Source organism: Procambarus clarkii, chromosome 76, assembly GCF_040958095.1.
Source record: "Procambarus clarkii isolate CNS0578487 chromosome 76, FALCON_Pclarkii_2.0, whole genome shotgun sequence".
Taxonomy (NCBI): Eukaryota; Metazoa; Arthropoda; class Malacostraca; order Decapoda; family Cambaridae; genus Procambarus; species Procambarus clarkii.
The window spans coordinates 17,443,288-17,467,379 of record NC_091225.1 but is presented as its reverse complement, the minus strand read 5'-3'; the positions used below and the strand labels follow the sequence as shown (position 1 = coordinate 17,467,379).

General features: G+C 36.5%; 1 protein-coding gene across 3 annotated transcripts; it reads left to right on the top strand.

The window, feature by feature from the left end:
* Window positions 1-2,098: 2,098 nt before the first annotated feature.
* Window positions 2,099-19,930, top strand: LOC138357107 (repetitive organellar protein-like). 3 transcript variants are annotated; one of them, XM_069313683.1, is made up of 13 exons: window positions 2,099-2,207; window positions 3,141-3,481; window positions 3,747-3,851; window positions 5,775-7,402; window positions 7,829-7,986; window positions 8,339-8,529; window positions 9,683-9,769; window positions 10,764-10,880; window positions 11,782-11,999; window positions 13,702-13,927; window positions 14,798-15,021; window positions 16,213-16,384; window positions 18,050-19,930. In XM_069313683.1, exons 2-13 carry the CDS (start codon window positions 3,176-3,178, stop codon window positions 18,071-18,073), a joined length of 3,456 nt encoding a protein of 1,151 aa, XP_069169784.1. In that variant the 5' UTR covers window positions 2,099-2,207; window positions 3,141-3,175; the 3' UTR covers window positions 18,074-19,930. The 3 variants fall into 3 exon arrangements, with proteins under 3 accessions (XP_069169784.1, XP_069169785.1, XP_069169786.1); XM_069313684.1 differs by lacking the exon at window positions 2,099-2,207 and adding an exon at window positions 2,359-2,400 and having other exon boundaries at window positions 18,050-18,222; XM_069313685.1 differs by lacking the exon at window positions 2,099-2,207 and adding an exon at window positions 2,465-2,592 and having other exon boundaries at window positions 18,050-18,222.
* Window positions 19,931-24,092: the final 4,162 nt, after the last annotated feature.

Below are 24,092 nucleotides of genomic sequence, written 5' to 3'. Positions count from 1 at the left end.
AACCGCCTCTTATGACGTCACAAGCTAGGTAGCCAGCCCATGTTTCTGTAACACTCGTTACATCTTGCAGTATTTAATTATCACTTTATTAACGCTTTTAAATAGTTAACATTTTACTTTTTAGGTATATTAAAGTTGAAGCAGGATGTCATAAGCATGGATGGTGAGCTAAATAAAGATGATTTATTAAGTGGATGGCACCTATAGCTGATCCCATCCTGTGATTGGCTGTTGTGTGAATGTCAACAAAGAGTTTCTACAAAATGATATGCCATTTATTATGCACCCCATACCACTTGTGGGCGGAGCTAGGAACCTCCTACCCGAGCACAACAACCTGCCTTATGGGTTGCTGTTTGGCTATTTATAGTGCGTTGGAAAAAAAAGAGATGGCGCTAGTGGTATTTTGTGGGGTAATTTGTTATAAGTGTAATTTGATGCCAACAGATGGCGTAAGCTGTACCTTATGGCTACTATTGACCAGCCAGTTAATAGTGTTCTCTTTTGCCGACAGATGGCACTAGCTGTATCATTATTACCTCCGAATTCCCTTTAAACACTGATCTACAAATTCCTTGGCTTGTGATAATTAAGGTTTTATACCACTCATGATAAGTATTAGATAACTGGAGTTCTGCAATTACTTTTATTTATCAACTGTTGAGGATATCATCATATAATGTCTGGTTAGGACGTACTGCTCTCGATTGATGAAGATTAAGCCACCCAAGAGGTGGCACGGGCATGAATAACCCGTAAATACTGCTCTCGTAATATTATTCAGGAGGGTGGGGGAACTATCAAGTGAAAGCGCCAAGCCATTACGACCATATAACACTGGGAAATATCAGGATAATGATTTGGGATGGAATGGGGGAAAGGAATGGTGCCCAACCTCTTGGGCGGTCGGGGACTGAACGCGGACCTGTAAGAAACGTCGCTCTACCGTCCAGCCCAAGTGGTTAAGCATAATATTATTTAAACAATAATTTATGCATATAATAACAGCATTTCACACTAAAAACACTTGGATATATTGAAATTTGGTAATGAATTCCAATCTAGGAGTCTCCTATGACTAAACTGTACTTTTTAATCATTTTTATGTACTTACTACTTATTATATTATTAAGTACTTACTATAATAATTAAATAAATTATTTTATTTAATATTTAAATTAAATGATAAAATGATAGGTAATAATAAATCATTGTGTAGGGGGACAGGCAGCCAGTGTATATATACATGTTAGGCTTATACCAAGGTCCCACAAAGGTGCCACAAAGGTGCCAAATTAAAGACTGGGTGCTGCCGGGGCGGGCCCAAGGGCTGCTGGCGGCCCTGGCCAGGCTGAACTTCCGCGCCCTTCCAATCACCATTGTTTAATAATCTTCACAGGGAGAAACAACTGTTAATATAGGAATAGTTTATTACAACATACACGGTAAAGAAAACGTGTAGTGTACTCTATATATCAAAATATATTACTTTGAAACCCATATCATTCACTTAAAAAAAAAAAATTGGGCTACTCTTATTAGAAATTCGCTACTTTTAGGCCGTCACCTCGCTACTTTCAGTAATTTGGATCTGGCACCCCTGGGATATCGGCGATATATACATATATACAATATCGGATGGGCTCATTTCCTTCCACCTGATGCCTCTGTTTACCTAGCAATAACATAAGTACTCGGAAGTTAGGCAATCGTTGTGGGTTGCATATCTGGGAAGGTTGCGTCTCCATCTGAAAAATCTGTCCTGTCGCGGGAGTCAAACCCGGGACCCCTGGGTTGCGACCCGACGACGCAGACCACTGCACATGCTCCTGACCTATAATATTCCAACGTAGCAGCATAATGCCGTGCAACTTGGCCGCTGGAAATACAAAATCGCAGGAATTATGTCATCTCGTGACATATGTATTGATCTGCTGTCCCGTTATTTCCTCCTTGATTAAATATTATTTCAGGTATCAGTACACATTAGATAAAATTATTCATGATTTACTGTGATTCAGTGTGGGTTGTAAGCCAGAGTTCTAACTTATTCACATTTATTTATTAAAAATATGAAATATTTCTCATAATAGACATTAGCAGTAGAATTCCTAGTGAGGTTATGGCGGGTGTGAGAGAGCTCGCTCTCACTTCTGACTCTCCCAGGACTCCCACACCGGCACACTACTACACGGCTTTATTTACAGGTATTTATTAGAGCTTTATTAACCATCACTGCAGCACAAGTATCAATATTTTGGGTAAAACAGCCTAAAATTGAAGGATGAACTGTGTCTACTCCGGTATCTCAAATTGGAAGGTAGCCTAACTTGAGATCGTCGATGCCGAACTTGGAATGAAAAATGTAAACATTGTCGAGATGTTCTGTTCATAATTAAGGTCCAAACACCAGCGGGATAATTTGAATTATTAAGCAAGTTTCGCTATAAAGAGATTGCTTAATAACAAGCATTTAAACCCTACTGAAGCCAAATTATGTTAAAAGAACTTGTATGCTCAGTGTTATCGAGATTAGCCTCAGATTCTGTTGATGTAAAATGCTGGGGCTGGATAAGTTTCTCAAAGTTCATGGTATAAATTAGTTGATATTAGTTATCCTTCAGACTAATATCAGTTATTAGTTCTTCCTACCTTCAGACAGATATCAGTTATCCTTGTCATTCTAATTGCAAGCAATAAGATTTTTATGGCTGACCATTCTCAAGTTGCAATGGTCCAGGTTGGACTGAAATGTCGTTGTCCCTTCACTTTCTAGTGTGTGGTCTGGTTAACAATATACTGTAATACATTATTTACAATATTGGCTATCTCATGCCAAATGGTCTAAAATATTAAGTCAAGCATCCACTAATATAACAGCATTTCCTAGCTAATATTTTTTACATTTGAAGTGCTCAGCATTAAGAGATTCATTGCCTGCAACATTTTGCCATGCTTCATGGGGTACAGTCATCATACAAAGGTGTTTTACACACTGGTCCTTTGTCCTATAAATTTTAATTGATAGAAATATATATATAATATATACTGTATACAAATTAGGTTAAGTACACTGTTTTGAAAGACTCGTAAACTGAATCCAATAATTTATGCAAGATCTAAAAAAAAATTTCTTGCAGAGTAACATGTATGGAAGTTAGAATATCCAGCTACCATGCTAGAAGAGAGGCCCAACATTCGCCGACGCATTGGGTCTGCACGCTCAGGATTGTCTAGGACTGGGTCAGTGCGGCCAGGAAGTGGTAGAGTAAGCTCAGCTAGACCATCCTCTGACACACGCCGTCCTAAACTGCACACGGGTCGGCCATCGTCAGCCCCAGCACCCAGCAGGCCCTCTTCAGCACCTCCCCAAAGCAGGACTGGGCCTTCTGCTTACTCAGTAAGCAGAACAACTACTGGACCTGGTTCTTTCAAGTTGCATGATATCTCACACCTAAACTTGAAAGTGGAAGGAAAGTCGGTAGGTATAAACATATTATGTAATGTCTCCAAGGTTGTAATGATAAGTGTAATGTTGAATTTTTTTCCCCATGCTCCAGAGCAGTGTCTTGTTTAAACGAGTGCACTCCAATGGTTAAAGGCTCCAGCTGGCAAATTGTTTCAGTTTTGTTTACAGTTTGACAGAAGTAATGACCATATATAAAGTATCTTGATCAACAAGTGTATCTGAAGATTCAAATTTCATTATTGTACTGTAATTATAAATATTTTTCTTGTATCTACAGATAAGGTCTGTAGCCTACACACCTCGCCGGCATCAGCCAGTAAGCAGAGGGTCATTGCGAGTGGTTTCTACACATGGGTATTCTGCTTCTGGAAAAAGAAAACAAGTCAGTAGCATTTACCATACAGTTTAATTTTTACGTCACATAAAAAACTTACATTGTTCACTTAAATCCACTTTGTAGACTATCACAAATATTATTGCTGGTAAACAGTTTTTTCTTAGGAGCTCTCCTCGTAGCTCCTTGGTGCTGTTGCACCGGTACTGCTAAGCCTAAGAATCATGAGAAGATTTCAAGACTAATGATGACCTACCAGGAGCCAGGACCAGAATCTGGCTCTCTTTATGAGGTCAGAGGAGGGGGGATGGTAGGGGGGGGAGGAAAGAGATCAAATCCACAACTGCAAAAACAAACAGAAAGTGCAGACAAAATACCCACAGACAAAGATAGGTAAAGGCATGCCCATGACCAAATAAAAACTTAAGAACTTGCAATAATAAATATCACAGCACTAACAAGCGAGATCTGAGGGGGACAAATTAAATCACAAAGGCACGCAATCATGATGTGGTGATCGAACTAACTCCAAGTTGTGAGAGCAACACTAAATGCTTTGACCCAGGACAGGATTCTAAGGAAATGTGACAGGGTTTCTTCAGGAGAAAACTCCAGCTGCAGTATGTGTACCAAACTAGCTAAGAAGAAAACTGCACACACACACTGCGGTAAATGCTTGAGGAAACCTGTAATAGATATCTGATATTGTAGAGTGTATATTCACACACAAGAATTTACTGTAAAGCACAGGTCCACTGTCAACATGACCAAAAGTCTCAGGATGAACATAGTGCTGTACTTGGAAACTGGTTTTACACTAAATAGTAACATTGGTGAGGCACAGTACTTGGCTATCTCTTTTGAAACCTAGTATTGCATGGAGGAAGTAATTTGAATATAAATGAATGAGCCTTTTGAGGTCATCCAGAGCTGAATTGAGAATTCTGTAGTTTCTCCCACCCCCATTAATGGCTCAGTTGGTAGGTGGATAGGGGGAAGGGCAGCTTGAAATATACCTACTGTGTCGGGGATGAGGTCATACCAGGAAGGATGGAATTTAGCAGGCATTGGAGAAGTTTGATATTGTCAAAGGGAGCATCTTAGTGGTTTATCCCATGTAGGTCAGTTATCATCATGTGTTGATCCTGTGCTATTGCAGTCATCATTAAATAAAGTTAAATTAGTTAAATACTGAAAGTTAAGTAAAAAAAGTGTTAAATTTTAGGTAATTATTGCCTGGTTTTATATAAATTATGTAAATATGGTTATAATAAAGGTACAGACATCTATATGGATGTAATGGAGTTAACCTAAACCTGTGAAATATTCTGCTATTGTTTTGTAAATAGTTATTATGTGATGAGGTTATTGTGCACAAGTGGCGGCCTACGATTATCATCAATTGCACTTTGGTCTCTCCCGTTACTCCTAGATGACATTCACAGACATAACAGCAGCAAAGGAGTGGGTTGCAAGATATTTCCTTTTGAGCTGTGCCAAGAATAGATTTTTATGCAATATGGGTGTTAACATTACATTGTAAGCTTACATTCAGTACTCGATCACTGTTTTTGCAAATTATGTGTACATAAATTGAGTTCTTCAACATATTATATAAACTAAATTGAATAAAAACAAACATAAAAACCATCCAACTTGGTCATAAGTGTCTCTCACCCCTATAACACAAGTCAGGAATTTTTAAAAGATTATTGCTACAGGTATTCAAAAATTTGGATAAGCAGGAGTCTGAATTATACATGCATCTAATCTAGATAATCAAGGTATGAGTGAAAATTATTAGTTTGGATTTTGTTTACATAATCCTGATAACTGTAAATGGGGGGCCAGATAACTGGGAGTCAACTGTATAACCAATTAATCATGTGTCTATGTATATTTAGAATTGGTTGATTTCTTCAATAAACTGTACTTGTATAAATATTAAAAAAAAACACTTTTCTTTTTCAGTTTTTTACATGCCACAAGCCAGGACAATATGAGAAGCCAGGACAGTGTGAGAAGCAAGACTTTGGCAGCGACTCAGAGTGCTCTAGTGGAATGGGTTTTGGAAGCACCTACACATTGCCTCTGTCAGTGAATCAACCTATAATATATGGAAGTGCTGTGTCATTTGAACAGCCATATTCTAGCAGGGCTGGGGTGGAATTTGGAGCGACTTTTACACGAGGGCATGAGAATGATTCCTGTGAAGAAAAGAGTTTTGGAAGTACATACACTCTTAAAAATACTGTAAATGTGACTAATGCTGAAGAATTTGTATTTTCCCACAGAACAGAAAGATCACCTGATACAAGACCAGAAGAGATAAGCTCTGTTTACCCTCTACACAATAGTGCCATTTTTAACAAGAGAACCATTGATCAAAGGACACGTTTATCAGACAAAACTGATGTATGTGATAGCCATGGGGTGGATAGTGATTCATCTTGTAATAATAGGCCACAACCACTGAACAGTAGATGTGTTAGTGGAAGAATAACTGGAGATAGTTCTAATGGTGTACAACAAAATGAAATTACTATAATGAGAAGAGATACAGACACAACCTCCAATGATGGCTCAGAATGTACCGTCATGAGTCTTGGCCGGAAAATACAAATTATGGCAAGTAGCCAACCAAATAAAAAAGTGGATTATGATAATAAAGATGAAAACTGGGATAAAGAATGGAAGCAGTTACTGAAGCAAAACCATGAGTTGCTTTTAAGGTTGTCAAGTAGAGAAGATTTACAGTCTCCAGATAATGCATCTGGAATTGACGACATTAAGACTTTATCAGTACCAGTACATGGCAGTGAAGTTCAGACTAGTCTTATTGAAGAGTCTGAAGAAAAGGTTGCCTTGGATCATATATTAAAAACAGACATTCCTAGAACAGCAATTTACTCTGATGATGATGGAGATGAAGAACTGTTACATCTTTCTTTGGAAGATAAGGAAGTAAAGGATGATGAAGGCAGAGGATCACTTACAAATTCTGAAAGTCCTGAATGTGTTCTTGAAGATATTATTGAGGAGTCGAGTGGCAGTGATAAATCATCTCCAAGAACAATAATACAAAATACAGATGGCATGGAGGAGGATCAAGTGAAAGGCAATAGGGAAACAAGTTCAAATGGAAACCTTCTTTTGCCAAACCCAGAGGTTTCTATGGCTCAAGTACCATCTGAACATGAAAGCTCAGAATTTTCAAGTAAAACATCAGGTGAAAACTTGACAAATCCTTCAAAAGTATTCTCCAGTTCTACAGACTTTACTTGCACAACTGATCTTCCGACTTATCGTTCAGGTGCAGCCACAACATACCTTATAAGAAGTCGATTTTCCAGGGAAAGACAGTCCAAGCCCAAGCCTTCGAAAGATTTATTAGAAGCTCTACAAATGATTGAGGATGAAGAAAATAAGAAATCTGAATATCAGGAAAAGGTGTATACCATAGCAAACAAAGATGAAAATGCAGATGGAAGCAAGTCGAAAATGTTTGACCAAGGTTCTAGCTCAAGTACAAGTAACAAATATAATCCTTCAGAATATGATGGGGACAACACTGGAAAGATTTTCAGTTCCGTTCAGAGGTATGTATATTGACGGTAACAATCTTACATATATGAAATGTTTGTATGAAGAAAGACTTCAGTTGGCTGCATTTGTTAGCAAATCTTATACTGTATACTGTACTGTACTGTTTTATGAATCATCAGTAGAGTTTGTAAAATACAGTACTGTATATAACTGAAGAAATGTACAGTACTGTATATGGATATGCTGTACTATGTTTTAGAGCAGGTCAAATAATAAAAAAACAATTCCACCAGATGGGTAAATAGTGTACAAAAGTTTCATAAAGTGTCATTTGTCTTGTATCAGGTATGCATATCAACTCATCACATTTCATTAAAATTTTTAAAAGATAACAGCTAATTAGTCCAACATGAATACATTATTGAATTAAACATTGATTACATTAAGCAATGTGCTAAGTGTATTTACATTCTTCATAGGATTGATGGCAGCAGAGCACCTGATCTAAAAAAATCAAATATCTCTTCTCCATTAATTGAATGTGAGGCCACACTGCCAGTTGTGCAGGTGTTAGTGGAGAAGGTGTTCCTCTTCACGCAAGATTTAGCCGAGCGGTGGAAGCAGGCAGATGCTGATGGTAACCAACTTGTTTAGTTTATTAAGCTTTATAATTAATACATATAAGTGTAATATAATTTGTAATATAATACAGGCTATATTTTAATGTTTTTTGAATGTTTTCATTGCTCTTTGTGATTTTAAATGGAAATATGTAGTTGAGTTTGGAAACATTTTGACATTAACTTTACCTAAACATTTATAAAAACAACAAAAATATGTCCTTGACAATTGCACTAAGAAGTTTTTGTCGAAAACAGGTGCGCAGTGCAGTGGTTAAGATATCACCATTTTAAGATTTTTGTTAAACTGTAGTTGATACAATATATGTTTCGGAAAGGAAAAACTGAAACATTTTTCAATGTTTCCAGACTCCCGTGAAGATTTGTTGTATCAGCTGGTAGAAGCTGAACGACTTCTGGAGCAGATATGTATCCAGGAAGGCAGGAAGGAGGACCCAAGGAAATGTCCCGACTTACACACCAGGTGCGAGGAAAAGCTCCGTAAAAAACAGGAAGAGTCTGATACTAGGATACAAAAAAATATTGAGCTAATTCGTAAGGTGAGGGCCATGCCTTTGTGTGTTGAGTTAGTAACATTTACAGGCTTATTTTATTGAAAAGTTTCTTTACTGGATTAATTCAGTAAAATGATATTTCACTTTTCTTATCTGTCTGCCTGTTAATCAAACTTACTCTATTCTTTCTACATGGAATAACATGTATAGATGTTGGAATAACATGTAAAGCTGTTGGAATAAAATGTATATTTATATTAATTACAAGACAAACAATATGTACAATTATACAGTACTCTTAAGAACAAATACAGTACACAAATGAGAAATCAAATCAGGTCATGAGTTTGACAAATACTGTTATGTATAAACCACTCAAATTACATATTTTTATTTTTTTTTCGTTAAGGTGATGCAAATCATTAGATATTTTATTTGTTATTTTCTGGGTAAGTCTTCTCAGTAGCTCCCCTCAGGTCATATCACCAGCATAGATAGGGCATTACAAAATTTACTAGTCTCCTAGGTACTATCTTAACACAATGGGAGATAAGTACCCTTGTAAATATTTTTGCCTAAATAATTTGTATTTAGATCCTCATTTGAGGCAGAGTGGTGGTGAAGCTTAGAGGAGCTACTGAGCAGTCCATCCCTACAACAGTGTTTCAAGTGAAATTAAATGCTCCTTTATGGCTGCCCTGTCAGTAACTCCAGCATTCCCACCCTGTTTTTCTTTTTTCCCCATAACTAAGGGTTCTCTTACATTCAAGAGCAAAGGAGTTTGCTTCTACAGAGCTCTGGGAGGAAGTAAACCCTTTTGCTCCTTGCCACCTGGTGGCAGTGGGACAAAGGCAACAATGTGGCTTTTCAATTAATCTAGAGTTTTGTTTGGGAACTCGTTCCCAAACATCTTTCAAAGGGTGTTTTGTGACTATCTTTCACTATTTAGGTTGGCCTTTACATCAGTTGTTGATTAACTGCTGATCCCCACGTGATCTCACACTCTTTTGAGAGGGCAAAATTCTGATCCTTGCTACCAGTGTGTTCAGATAGTCAGAGATGCCTGGCAAATTAGGAATGGTGTTGGTGGGCTAATACCGTATAATAAGCTCTGAGGAGCTTCCTAACACACACACTTATTTTTTTTATAGCTGTATTATCTATCATACACATTATATATTTATATTTTAAATTTCAGTTGATGGATGATAAAAAGTTACTGACTGAGCAGTGTGAACATATGCATCGAAATCAGAGATTGACAGAAAAGAAGCAAGCAGATAAGGTAAATTATAAATTTCCATTTAACATAATAAGTTGATAATTTTTAAAATATTGTATGTATTTGCGTGTGTGTATACCAGGGTATTTATGTAAAGTGTTTACCTATCAGTGACTACAGGGAGTGAAAACTAGCTTGTATAAATATCTTGACTTTCAAGCTCATCATCATGTGCTCTTGAAGGTGTGGACGGAGGCTGCTTCTACAAATTATTTACGTTCATCCCTGACTCAAATTTTTAATTACGGTAATACACATGTTCTCTGGTTCCATTATTTTTCAAACAGAAAAGGTTGTCCATGTTCATATTGTCTATTTCCCTCAGTATTTTGCATGCAGTGATCATATCTTTTATGATCTTTACAGTCTTGGCCTCCACCACCTTCTCACCTAACTTCTTGTGTCTAAAGGACATAGCTAGTCAGTTTATTTGCTGAGTAATGAGAACCGTTCATGGATAAATCATAATAATTTTTGTTGGGGGACAGGCAGCCTTTATATCAAGGTCCCCCCCTAAGTTCGAACTACTGACCTTTCTCAGGATGCAACCCCACAAGACTTTACTAACTCCTGGGTACCTATTTACTGTATGGTGAACAGATTCATAAGGTGATAGGAAACATCATATAGTCATATACTAGCAATTTATCACCATTTCTTTAAGTAATTATGTAATGTAATGTATCTCTATACAGTACTGTACTTCCATATTTACGTATTCTTCTTTCTCTCCTTTTGTATGATTTTTCAACCTTCACTCTTCACTGTTAATTGTCAAGTGCTAATAGATGTCAGCTGATGTATATTTGTCTGAAATATTCTACATTTGTCCCAAAGAACTGAAGTATTACTATTTCAGACTTTACTGTAGAGTCATCAGTGTTTGGTGGTGCAAAAATGACGGCAAATTGTTACTTTTATTTTATGTACCAGTGTGCAGTGTATGTTGGAGAAGGTGCATTAAAAGAATAAAGCACTTATACCAGCATCATTTCAGATTAAACTCCTTGAGGAAAAGCACTCACAAGAAATGAAAAGCTTGAAAGAGAGAATTGTTACATCTGAACAAGAGAAGCGAGAGAAGTGGACTCAGCAGAAAACCAAAGTCATCAAGGTTTGTGTCTTTGTAAGGCTTTGTAGGTGGTTCAGCAAAATAGTTGTCCAAGAAAGTGATATACTGGCCAATTCCAATGTCGCTTTCCATGGCCCAAAGGTGGATTTTGCACGATGGACATTTGCTCCAGTTATTCATAATGTATCCTTTTTTTAGTTAAAACATTTATTTCATTACAGTCTAGTGTTATTGAACTGTACAAAATATTTCAAACTAGATTGTTAATGTATGAAATGATCTTTATTTGAACAAGTACTGTAATTATATTCATAATGGAATATAAAACAAATTATTGTAAGCTCACTTATCTGAATTATATGGGAAGCACTCCTCTGCCGTATAAGCCAGAAATTTGGATAAGCAGATTTCTTACAGGGAAGTCCCAAAATGATCATATTTGCAATTTTTTGTACCACACCCACCATAATTCTTATTTCCACACACACTATTAATCAAAAATATAATTTAAAAGAGAAACTGCAGCTTATCTTGTAGTTGTCTTGTGTGCTACTATAGATCTTGAAATGTGTAGTTCTTGATAATTGTCATAACCTGATCTCCGGATATCTGAATTTCTGTTCAGATATGGCGAAGTTTTACCAAAAAATTATCAGAATTTGACTTGAGACTCTGTGTCAGTTTGCGTTATCCAGTCAAATCTCTGGTTATCTGAATTTCTGTTAGGATACGGGGAAGTTTTGCAGAAAATTATCCAAACTAGATTTTGGCTGGATAACCCAAATATTTGGTTCAGCAGGCTTTGGATAACCAAGCTCATACAGTATTATAAGAGTTAGAGTGTAAATCTTTGTCCATGTGATAATATATATACTCAGATGTTTTGACACTTATTTCTTTAAAGTTTTAGTGAAATGTATCAATCCAGCACATTTGGTTGCAGGAAACAACATACCGAGGACTTGAGACCAAGATGAAGGATCTGAGTGCCAAGCATCGGGATGAGGTGAGTCAGCTCAAGGCACAGCATTGGGAAACCTTAAGGCAAGCTGAGGAGAAATATCTGAATCAGCTGAGAAATCAAGAGGATGAGTTGAAGAAGAAGTTTGAGCAAGAGAAGGAAGAGGCGTGCAAGAGGGAGAGGGAGCGAGAACAACAGAGGTAGGTTCACGAACATGATATCTATACAAGCATGTATAAAGTCATGTACTGTATACTGTATGTCATAATCTGTTTCAAATAGTCAAGTGATCCCATGTCTATTATGTTACTTGGATTTGTATAACCTTTGACAGATTGACATGCTTATAATACCAGTCTTAAGAAAGGAGACTGATAAGAAGTGCTAAATTACAGATCAAGAGAAAACTAAATTGTTTTCTTCAAGACCAACCGGGCTGTGGTGAATATATGGGCCTATGGGCCACTCTAAGAAACAGCCTGTTGGACCAAGCTCTCACAAGTTAGGCCGAGCTTGGAAAGTAGAAGAACTCCTAGAACCCCATCAAGCAGTTATCAAGGAAGCATAGTACAGGGCTTAAGAAACAATGAAATTGGCTTTTGGGGTTCCCTTTACTGAAGGATCATGCTTTTGTTAGCTAACTTTCTGCTGGCTTTAGTGTCTGGTCATTGATTTCATACATTCAGTGCCTCTCAACCAGTAGGTGACTCTGGTTTTCAGTCCTGGGGATCAGTTTGTTAGGATCTAAAAGCCATATTTATTCTTAGTATTGACTGAGCCTTCAACTTTTTGTCAGAGGCCTCTTGAGTTAGGCATGTTTGTGGAGCTGGCTCTACATCATATCTTCAATGCAGTGTAAGCAGAGGCCCAAGAGTGATACTGTTGAGATTGTGCTCTTCTTGCATCCTAATTTTATGCTGCCTTGCTTGAAAGCTTGGCTTCCCCAACTGCTTCATGGGGTGGTAGATCTTCATTAACTTGTGGTCCCAAGGTTTTCAGCTCTCCATTTGGGTCCTCATGGTCTAGGACTTTCTGGATCTCCATTGTTGGTGATGCTGTGTTTCACCAGGTTGCCTGCCACCATGTTTATAAATCCCACAGTTTGGTAAGTGCTCTATTTCTACCAAAGTATAGCCACTCTCCAAGGAACTATGATGAGGTAGCTGAAGAGTACAACCCCAGAAATAAAGCATTGAACATAATGAAACACCTCTTTCTAGGCTGCTGCTCAATAGCTCATTGTTTCTTCCCAGGTTTCCCCAATTACACATGTCAGGGGGTGCACTGAGGTTGAAGTGCGAGAGGGTTTCCTCCTCCCAACTCGGGTGGCTTGGATGACTCCTGGTGGCTAAGCAGCCTCTTGGTGACAGAGTGATCAAATTAATGGGTGATCAAGAAGTTTAGAGAGTTGTTTGGTGATCTGATGTTTTAATTTCTTGATCTTGGGTTGCTCTCTGATCCCCATGAGTTTCCTGCCACTTTGAGGGGACAGGACAGCTGGAAAAGAAACTTGGCCTCAGTGTGCTGATATTATCACCAAAAGCCTGATGTGTTTAGTGTCCTGTGTATGCAGCTGAGTGGAGCTATTTAGGTGCAGCCCAAAAAGGGGCACTGCATTTTACTTATTGCTTTCCATTCACCTGGGCTCTAGGAGTCTTGAACCGTGGACCCTACACATGTGAAGCCGAAGCTCTATTGATTGTTTGCCCAGGTGATGGAATGTTTATTTCCCAGGGAAGTGTGGATGACAACCTATTGTTGTGTTATTCGGCACCAGTGGCATTGTTGCAGTGCCAGAAATATTATAACCAATCATAGCATAGGCTGCCATATTTTTGGCAACTCAAAAACTTAACTTTAGATTTATGCATCATGATAATTTTATTTATTAATGTATTACAGATTGGAACTGGAGCTACGACAGAGTGAGCAGTTAGCTTTGAATCGTATGGACATGGTTCGCAAGCAGCATGAGAGAGATCTCAGGTCACTCATTGAGGAGCATCAGCGTACTCAAGATAGACAACGCTCTGAAAATGAAACTGCTCTTAGAGAAACAATGAAAGAGAAAGAGCGACTTAAAGACGAATATGAAGATCGGATAAAATCGTTGATTCGAAATTATGAGGTTTGTGTATTTCTGTCTTCTATTTTTAAAACTTATTTAAATAAAGAAAAAGATAAACTTGTCACAAAGGGTAAAGTTGCCTGTATCTGGATAATTAAAGGTCACAGGAAATTGGCGGCTTAAAAAGAAATGCCACGTTACATTCTGTGTTAACATCATTTGAATGATCACTGGTTCCCATGATGTATGGCACTTAACATGTGGGTGTTGGACACCATCTCCCAGACATAGTTAGAGAGACTTTTTTTTTGTCCTACATGGTTGAAGACATGGCTCATGAGTATGTCTGCAAACTGACCTCCAACTATTCTCACAATCATAGGCCTAATTAGCATCATCTTTAAGTACTAGCCATATTATTTTTACAAGTACTGAGCCCAATTCCCTCACCCACATATACATACCCACCAATAAAAAATGCCAACATACCCATGCTAAACACACACACAATGTATGGAGGGTTACTGACCAACTAATATACTTTAGTCTTGAATATTGTCCAAGACCATATTTTACTCTCATTGTACTGCATACTGTATACATATGTACATCAAGAAACTCGGTACATCTATCAGTGCATATAGAGATCCACACGTGTTACCATTCAAGGTACATGAAGCATAGGTACAATATATTAAAACAAAAATTGTGTAAGAAAATACTTGGTCTTAGAATGCATTTGTTTTTTATCTTGTAAATCTGGAGTCAAATGCATGTCGTGATTGGATGCTTTTAAGGATGTGTTTTATTAATTAAATCTCTTTGATGTTGCCCTTTGGTAAATTATCAGTATCTTGACATATTTTATTGTTAAGTGAAAGGTTTAAATATTGAGTAAAGATTGCAGTATTAATAATTATTTTAAACCAGGATGATGTAGCTGCACTTCGTCAGAAAGATGAGAAAAGCAGAAGTGAGTGGCGGGAGCAGTTTATGAAAGAACAGAATGAGGCTCGTTTGCTAGCTGAGAGAGAGCTGCGAGAGAGATATAAACGGCAGCGGGATAAGGAGATTGAACGAGCAATTAAGGAGATTCAGCTGGAGACAAGTAACCGTGAGGAGCAAGAGCATAGGACTTATGATGTAAAAATCAAGTAAGTGGTGCCATAAAGGCAAGATGAAGCTATGATACGTGGCAAGTTATATAAGAGTACGACTGAAGGTAGAAGGCTAATAAGGTGAGCAGCTATGTTGACAGTGTAATTACCTAAGTATAGTTACAGTATGAGGCTCAACTTATGGTGTCTTTCCAGTACTCTTTATTATATGATGCCTTGAAACTACTTTACTGAAGGTTTGGGTCTCCACCACATCCTCATTTAGTGTATGTAAATTTATTGTTTGCACTTGAGCAATGCAAAAGAATTGGTGATGAACAGGACCGAGTGGAAGCAGTATGTTAAAGATAAAATAAATGAATTTTTGTGACAAGTCCTGTTGAGTACATTTGTACATAGTCTATAAAGTGGCTAGAATAATACCATAGGTTGTACTATGTGATATAATTCAAGGAGCAGACATTACTGTTCCTCCAAATATCTTTTTAGCCTTTTTTTGTATTTATTATCTTTGCTGTTTTGTGTATTCCTCCCTCATGAATAAGGGCAATTGTGCAAAGATGATGATGACTAAATATTTCAGACAATATTTGTGATATCCAGTTTGATGTCTCATACTTGACATGTTTAGCATGGTACTGTACTTCACAAAATTTTAAAGAATAATATTCTAATTCGACTCCTTGATTTTCATTTTAATTATAAACATTTTTACATTACTTAAGTGAAATTGATAAATTACTCAGAAACTCTGATAAATCTGCTTTCAGCAAAGAGTAAAACAAATGGTGATACTGTATATCGCAGACCATACAATTCGAGAATATTTTTCTTATTACTATTTTATAGGTACCTAATGTTTATGAAATTTTATAAAATGAAGTGTTTTAATTATGTATTCAGAACAGTTTTTTGCTATTAATAATTTTTCTTCTACATTTATATAAACCCTTAACATGTTTAGATAAATATATACTTTAGAATTAGATGTTATATTTCGTTTAGCTGTAATACTTTTCATGTGTTAGAGGAAATCAAATGCATACAGCCTCTCACTCCTGTAAACTGTTTGAGCACTTCTTCATTACTATACATAGTTAATTTGTGAGTCAAGGCCTATGCCTACATTATTTATATATTTTGGGCTGATATTTCAAAGCTGTGAGGTTTGTACTATTCATATATGGGGAATAACTTATTTCATTGCAAAACTAAAATGTGTTGCAGGAATCTTCGGGAAAGATATGAAAATGAGTTAAATGAATTGGAATCAAGTGAGCGAGGTGCCAGAAGCAGATACTTGGAGATGAAGTCTATTCTAGCTCAGAAAGAAGAGGAAATTGTGTACTTAAGAGCTCGTCTTCATACACAGGATTTGGAACTTTGTGAACTGCAACATGTGAGTTTATTCATTATTATGTATTTCATAGCTTAGCTTTTTAACATTGTAATTTTTCTACTACATCATTAAATTGTGCAAATCTCATTCATTTTACTAATTTTCAAAAATGTACTTAGTTGAAGTTGTGTGATCTCCACATTATTTCTTCCTTGCAATCTTCTCGTTCATATTTGGTGTCAGAAGAACAAATCCACAAGGGCCGTGACGAGGATTTGAACCTGCGTCCGGGAGCATCCCAGACACTGCCTTAATCGACTGAGCTACGACAGGATTAAAAAGAGTTGAAACCGAAGTTCTACTGAACTTACTGGATCCCGTAGCCTCTCCGAGGCACAAACCAGGATTTTACACAACTCCCCCCTGCACCCGAGCTATGACATAGCTCGGGTGTCCTTTATTATTAAGTTTTGTAATGAGTCTTAACTCTCTGGGTGTCCCCTGCACTTCTCCAATTGCAGGGGACTAATTAAGGGGACCTGAACTAATTTCTCCTGCCATGGGTGTATGTCCTGAACCCATTTGCGTATGTCCTTCCTTGCTAGTTTGTGGTGTGGATGTTTCTGCTTTCCTGGTGTGAAGGTTGTTTCCCCTAATGGTTCTGTCTTCCTATCTAAAGTGTTATGGCTTGGCATCAATCAGTGGACACCAATCATGGGACATTCTTTCATCCACCTGTTCTCTGCATGCTCTATTGGATCTTGTCCGGTTTTTAGTTGGGGATACTGACTTTTCTGTGAGTTAGGCATGATAATTCCTTTGTGTCATTCCCTTCTTCCTGGTGGAAAATGTGACATTGTCCTTCTGGCTGGGTCTTTATCTGTTAAGACCATGGTTTGTATAGTTCTCTGTCCATTGTTCTGTTCCCAGGGCTGCTCTTTGCCAGCCGCCATTCCTGTACTCAAGGTCCATGCCTCAACATTATGGGAATTCCTAGACTCCCCAGCTTGGAGGACTTGGTTGACCATGAGCATTTATCTACTGCAGTTCACTGGCCTCAAGGCATTCTTCTTTGCCATATGTTATGTAGATATTCAGGCCCTGGTGTTTTTAATGGATAAACTGTACCTTTGAAAACCATTACCTGTCCTTCATTGTCGGTGTGGGATGCTAGACCATCTACCATCCCGCTCGTCTATTTTTTGGCAGGCTTTGGGCCTTGATTGTCTGTTGCTCCAGAGCTGTAAATTCTCCTCATTCCAGCTAATTTCTTCTGGATACTTCTGCAGCTTGGGTAAGTTGTCCCTTCTATTTTCCAATTGTGTATCTTCTAGTTGCCTAGCAGGGAAGTTTAGAAAAAGATCCCCAGTGCGTTGGAAATTAATAATTAATAGGTCATGCTGATTCAGGATGAATTTCCCAGTTTTCCCTGGAAAAGCAGGATATTGCTTAGGAGAATGACTGAATGACCAGCTTAGAAAAGTGTTTTATCTTCCTTCAAAACTGTCCTGTACCTAGTAATTTCCTGTTTCCCTCTCCTTTATGCCATATATTTTTGTGAAGTTATTTTATGATTCTTCAATATCTTGAACTCCTGTTTTCTTCCATATACTGTACAGTGTGACTTGTGTAGTAAAAAATGAAGGGGCTTGGAAATTTAATTTTTGTTTTTCTTACAATATTTTATTTGGTATAGTATTTAATGATATTTCTTTCTATTTTCAGATGTTTCATCCTCCAGATGACTAAGTCAGTTTAGTTACAACTGGATGCATTCAACAATATCATGTTGGGACCAATGGTATTTTCTTACATTTACTGCAATACAAGATCATATGATAAGCTTGAACTATTTCCGGGTTATCACCAGAATGAATCACCAGATTTGTGTCTTACATACTAATTAGGAAACGTTTATCAGTTCTAAGAATTTTTTGGGGTAATATTATCATCAAATTTCAGTTGTCATCTCTTTTGATTGAATTACAGTAAAATTATAATATCGTAATTATCATAATTTTCATATTCATCCCTCGTTTACATGGATTACATTTTTGAGGAAATGAAGGATTTTTCCAATGGTTTTTTTCAATGATATTTTAGTACCAGTTTAATGTAAGTGAAAATATGCTTTCTGTCATAAACTAATAACACTTTGTTTATTCCAAAAATATAAAATGCAACGCATTCATATTTCTGTATGTAAAGTACAGGATCCAGTTACAGTTCATCTGGATAATACAAGTTCCACTGTACTTGTATAGTACAGTTGTTTAGACTTATTTAGATCCTTGTTCTTTCAACAGCTGTCTTAGCAGTTTAAGTAAACAAAAGTTGTAGAAAATGAAGGGTGCATTGAACTGTAAGGTAGGTGTTGATAACAGTTGAACCAGTTGAGTAAAAATTGTTTAGATAGTTGTTCGAAAAGTGTTTGCAATTAAAGTAGTGAATGTAATAAAGAATTATGAAGGTACAGTGACGGTTAAAAAATAAAATAAAAAGATACTAATATACATTCCGAGCCACAGCAGTTCTCAAGTAAAGTTTTATAATTACAGTACTGTGCAGTCAGATAAACAAAGGAGAGATTTCTGACAATTTAGAAATGAGAAAGATTAAAAATAAAGAGTGGGTAAGTTGAAGAAGCCCAAGAAGTACCCATTGTTAACAAGACCTTCATACTGTGCTCTCAAGTCTTTCTTGGCTTTCAGATGTGCATGTGATACGTATAGTGAAAACATTTCTATTTCCTTGCAATTGTTCTTATTACATACTGTATATATTATCATCATTATTTTTGTACTTTTTCAGAATTATTTTGCTAAATTATTTCTATACTTTATATCATACATGTATTAACTGTGTATTTGTTTAAACACGCACTAGATATGTTACAAATTGTCAGAACTTTTAATTATTTTAGCACTGTCACTCATTCTCAATTTTTTAAAGGGAAATTTATGAACTAGAATCCTCACTCCAAATGTATCTATATTTGTACGCAAGGGATATATGCATACAAAATTAGATACAGTAATATGTAAAAATAAGTGGTTTTGGAAATTGAACACATGTCTAACAGTAAAAAAAAAATGACTGAAGGGCATGTGACATCAATAGATTAGGTGTGTGTTGTTGGAATCAATGCATAGTAATGTATAGGATACATTATCTATTGGTTTTGTGTATTTTCAATATTCTCAAGATATGCAGTAACAAATTCTCCAGATATTAAGTAATAATAGCCAAGGAGATGTCAAATCTTGGTAATTATTGAGATTTATAAGCAAAATCCAATTTCCTTAAATTTGTATAGTGAAAAACATCACATGACATAAGCCAAATACACCCAAGATTAACCAAAATACATTATATGACAAGCTGTTGTCTAATGGTTAATTGGGGTAGAAAATACAGTTATATATAATTTTTAATTGAAGTTATTTAAATGGTAAAAGTGTGTCTTGATTTATTATGCATTGTTCAGTTATCTGTTAACTATTTCAAGGGGTTGGGTATCTAGTTAAATATTAAACATTTTGTTTACAAAGCTCTATATACTACTGTGTAAATAGTTTATATTCAGGCTAACATAAAAAAAAGAAAGTGCTACAGATTAACAAAAGCGGCACCAAATGTTCTATTTGTTTTCAGTATATGTAAGCATTTTAATTCATCATATCATGGTGTACAAATGTATTTTATTTTTCATTGTATGAGATTAACACAAGTTATTGATCTGATTTTTTGTTGTTGTTGTTTTAGATTCAGCTACTCGGAACAAAAGTTCAAGTAGCATGGGCTATGGTGAGCCCGTAGTGGACTTATTGATTTGATGGTACATAATACTTGGTTATGACTTGTCGACGGTGTTTCGGTCCATCCTGGACCATTCTCAAGTGTATTGTGAGATAGTAATGTGATGTGATCACAATCGACTTGAGAATGGTCCAGGACGGACCGAAACGTCGTCGTCCCTTCACTTTCTAGTGTGTGGTCTGGTCAACATATTTCAGTCAAGCTATTGTGACTCCTTGCCTGTACTGTAGTGTATAACTATTTTGTTGTTTTAGGATCCACAGAAGAGTGAAACTCATGTTCAGTTTCTTGCACTGTATAGTGTTAAAAAATTATATTGGCTTATTCTGATGGCAGATTAATATACTGTACTGGTCTGGTAAACTATTTACTAAAACCAGTGATAACTCAGTTTTGGGTAGAATAGCTTATAAATTAATGTATTTGAGTGAAGTATTTTATCAATTAAAATTATAGAAACTGGAAGCAGTTTGGTCAGATTCTTATAAGGCTATTATTATAACTTGAAAGTTTTCAAAATGAAGTATACTTTTGGTGCAGTAATTGCTATTAATGAAAAAAGGAAACTTTCACTCGAGTCTTGCTTGTTTTACGAGAGTGAATACTTAAGTACTTTTCTGTCAACTGTACTGCACAGTTAAAGGAGCTTGTCTGTATGAGGTAACCTTAAAACTGCAAGCTTTAATGCTTGAGATCGTATTGAAGCTTAATATATTAAGTATAATTAGATACCTAACTTCTGTAACGAACACTCGCTAATGCAGTTGGTATTTACCGTATTTTCATATCACCAAGTGCATTCAGTCCTAGAAGATTTGATATGTTTGCCTATACAGTATTTAGTTACTGTACACAGAAATTAAGGTATGTCAAACATAGGATCAATATGGTAATATATATAGTGCAACTAGTCATTTTAGGTTAGGTTTTATACCCATGATTTTTATACAAAATTTTATATACTGTATATAAAAATGTTAAATACATAATTCTTTATATTAAAGATCTTATTTTATTTGAATATACCATGTATGACAAAATCAAATTCCTAAACAGATTAACAGTATATTCTTTTGGTAGAATAGTTGGGATTGATTTTGTTTTATTTACTCTGTGAAGCTTCCCCATTTTCTTAAGTCATTAGAAAATGCTGTACATAGATTCAGAAACTTGAATATAATTATCAGTTAAAAAAGTATGAACTTAATTTCTAAATGAAAGAAAAAACATTATTGGTAATAGAAAGTTGCAATTTAATAATAAAAATAACCTTTGATCACATGTCCCCAATTTTGCCACCTGTATTCTTCTTGCTATTCAGGTTTTGTTCCAAGTTGCAACAAAATGTAATGATATAAGTATGCATAATTGTTGAAGATGATTTACACAGCTATAAACAGTTGCCTGCAAGTGTCACATCAGATCATTTCTTCCACTTGATATTGACCACTTTAAGTACAACTGATATATACAATAACAACTAAGTATCTCGTAATCAAGTAAAATCAACACAACATGGTTTTGTTAATAATATATCCTGCCTTAATAACCTGCTCACATTTATGGAAATGGTAACCAGTTATTCAGATGAAGGACCTCCAGTGGACATAGTATATATGAAATTCCTTAAATCTTTTATAAGGTATCACATGGAAAGACTGACAGGGAAATTATGAGCACATGGAATATATAGCAAAATACTAGAATGGATAAAACAATGGTTAAAACAAAGGGTCATCCTAAATGGAAATAAATAAATATAAGGGGAAAAAAAGTGACAAATAGAGTATTGCATAGTTCCTTCTTAGGGCAAACTATTTTTGTCATATACCGTAGTGCTTTTGTCATAAGCAGTCCCCGTGGTGTAGTGATTAAGACACTTGTCTGGTGTTTCGCGAGCACTTTGTCCTGGGTTCATATCCTGGCCGGGGAGGATCTGCTGGGCGTCAAGCCTTAACTGTAGCCTCTGTTTGCTCAACAGTAAAATGGGTACCTGGTTGTTAAACGATTTGGTGGGGTTGTATTCTGGGGAACATATGATTAAAGATTTGCCCAAAAAGATAAGCATGCTAGTGGCTGTACAAGAGTGTAAGAACTTTGTGTGTGTGTGCGTGTGTATATGTATGTATGAATATATATATATATACATATACATATACATATACATACATACAAAGATGATCCATCACTTTCTGCAGGAACTGTGTGTGGTGGAAGCACAGTGTGTGGAGAGAAAAGGTCATACTGCTGATGTTGAAGGGAGGGGCGTCAAGATTTTTGTCTTCATCAAAATGGGTGAAGTGATTCTTTCTGCAGCTGAGTTAGTGAGGGGGCGTGGCCGGTGGTCAACCAGGTTTGTAATTGCCGTGGTGTGTGGGGGTAATGGACCCATTTTTCCCTTCCGTGATATATCAAGGCCTTTTTGATATTTAAGATGTCAGGGGCGAATGTGATTTTTATTGCTCTGTATATTCATGCTATTGTGCTGTCTTCTTCCCTTATTAAATAGATCATACCACTTTGTAAAGCTATGTTGTTCTTTTATATTATTTCTGTCCACTTATGCTTAGTGACACACGAGGGGAAAATATGAATTTGCATTAGGCTTATGGCAACCCACCCTCCTAAAATGATATTATTTATAGTATTGGATAAAGTTCAACACCAGGCAACAAAAAACATCATTCCTGAACTAAGTCGACTCTCATACCAGGAATGACTGAGGGCCACAGGTCTAACAACACTGCAAACCAGACATGACAGGGCTGATCTCATCGAAACTTTGACAATACTGAACAGTTAGGAGTTGACACAGACCATTTCTTTTAAAGGTCAGATGTAACATGAACAAAAAGCAACGGTTTCAAGCTCACCAAGCCACACTGTAGAACAGAAAACAGAACACACTGTCATCCATAGGTTATAAACCCATGGAACCGCGTGACCGCGGTAACCAGTTTTTGAAAGGTTTTGAAGGTCACAGGAAATTTGAGAAATTATATATTTACAAGTGCATTCTTCTCACAAAATCTGTCTTGATGAAACTCCTTCCAGACAGATTTTGCCTTCGCCATATTATGACTACGATAATAATAATAATAATAATAATAATAATAATAATAATAATAATAATAATAATAATAATAATAATAATAATAATAATACTTACGGCAGCTTTGTTCTATTTATAACTGGTCTACTTATATCCGGGTCGTTGACCATACTGTAGTACCCAGTTAATTTAAATAAACAATATATCTGTACTTTAGATACAGGTATAAGTGAATAATTCATTACTACAGCAGTGTTTTGTGAAGGCAGGATCAGACTTTCGGACTTTTGCTTTATCGATGCCCGTGAACAAGTAAATATTAGAAGGCATAAAATGTGGGCAAGATCTTGCCTCATGGACGGAAAATAGTTGAAATCGTCTGATGAGAAAGTCTTCACTACTTATTATGTACATGTAACACAGTAAAGCACTAGACATTATTCTAATTGATTTACATACCAAAACACGCCACAGCTTACTGCTAAAGTATATTACACATATATTTTACAAGTACCACGCAGGCTGAGAGGAAGCCTCACTTTCCTCTCAGTTCCAACAAGGATAAAAATGTTCCTTTACTTTCTGGCAGTTACTTGGCTTCTCGTGCCGCTAATCGGACCCTTACTCGTGTTTCTTACCCTTACAACGTTCTACTTCTTTGAACGCAGTCACCGTCACCACAAGCGTTTCTACGTCAGAGTGCACCAGCAAATGTATCTAAGGCAGTGCATCGCCAAATCTATCTACGACGCCGAGTCTATCTACGCCAGTGCACCGCCAACTGTAGCGTATCTACGCCAGGTTTCACTTACCACCCTCACCGCTCCTAAGGCACCAGAACAACACAACATCGGTCACTATAATGTTTTCTTGGTGCAACTTACACAAACCCGCAGA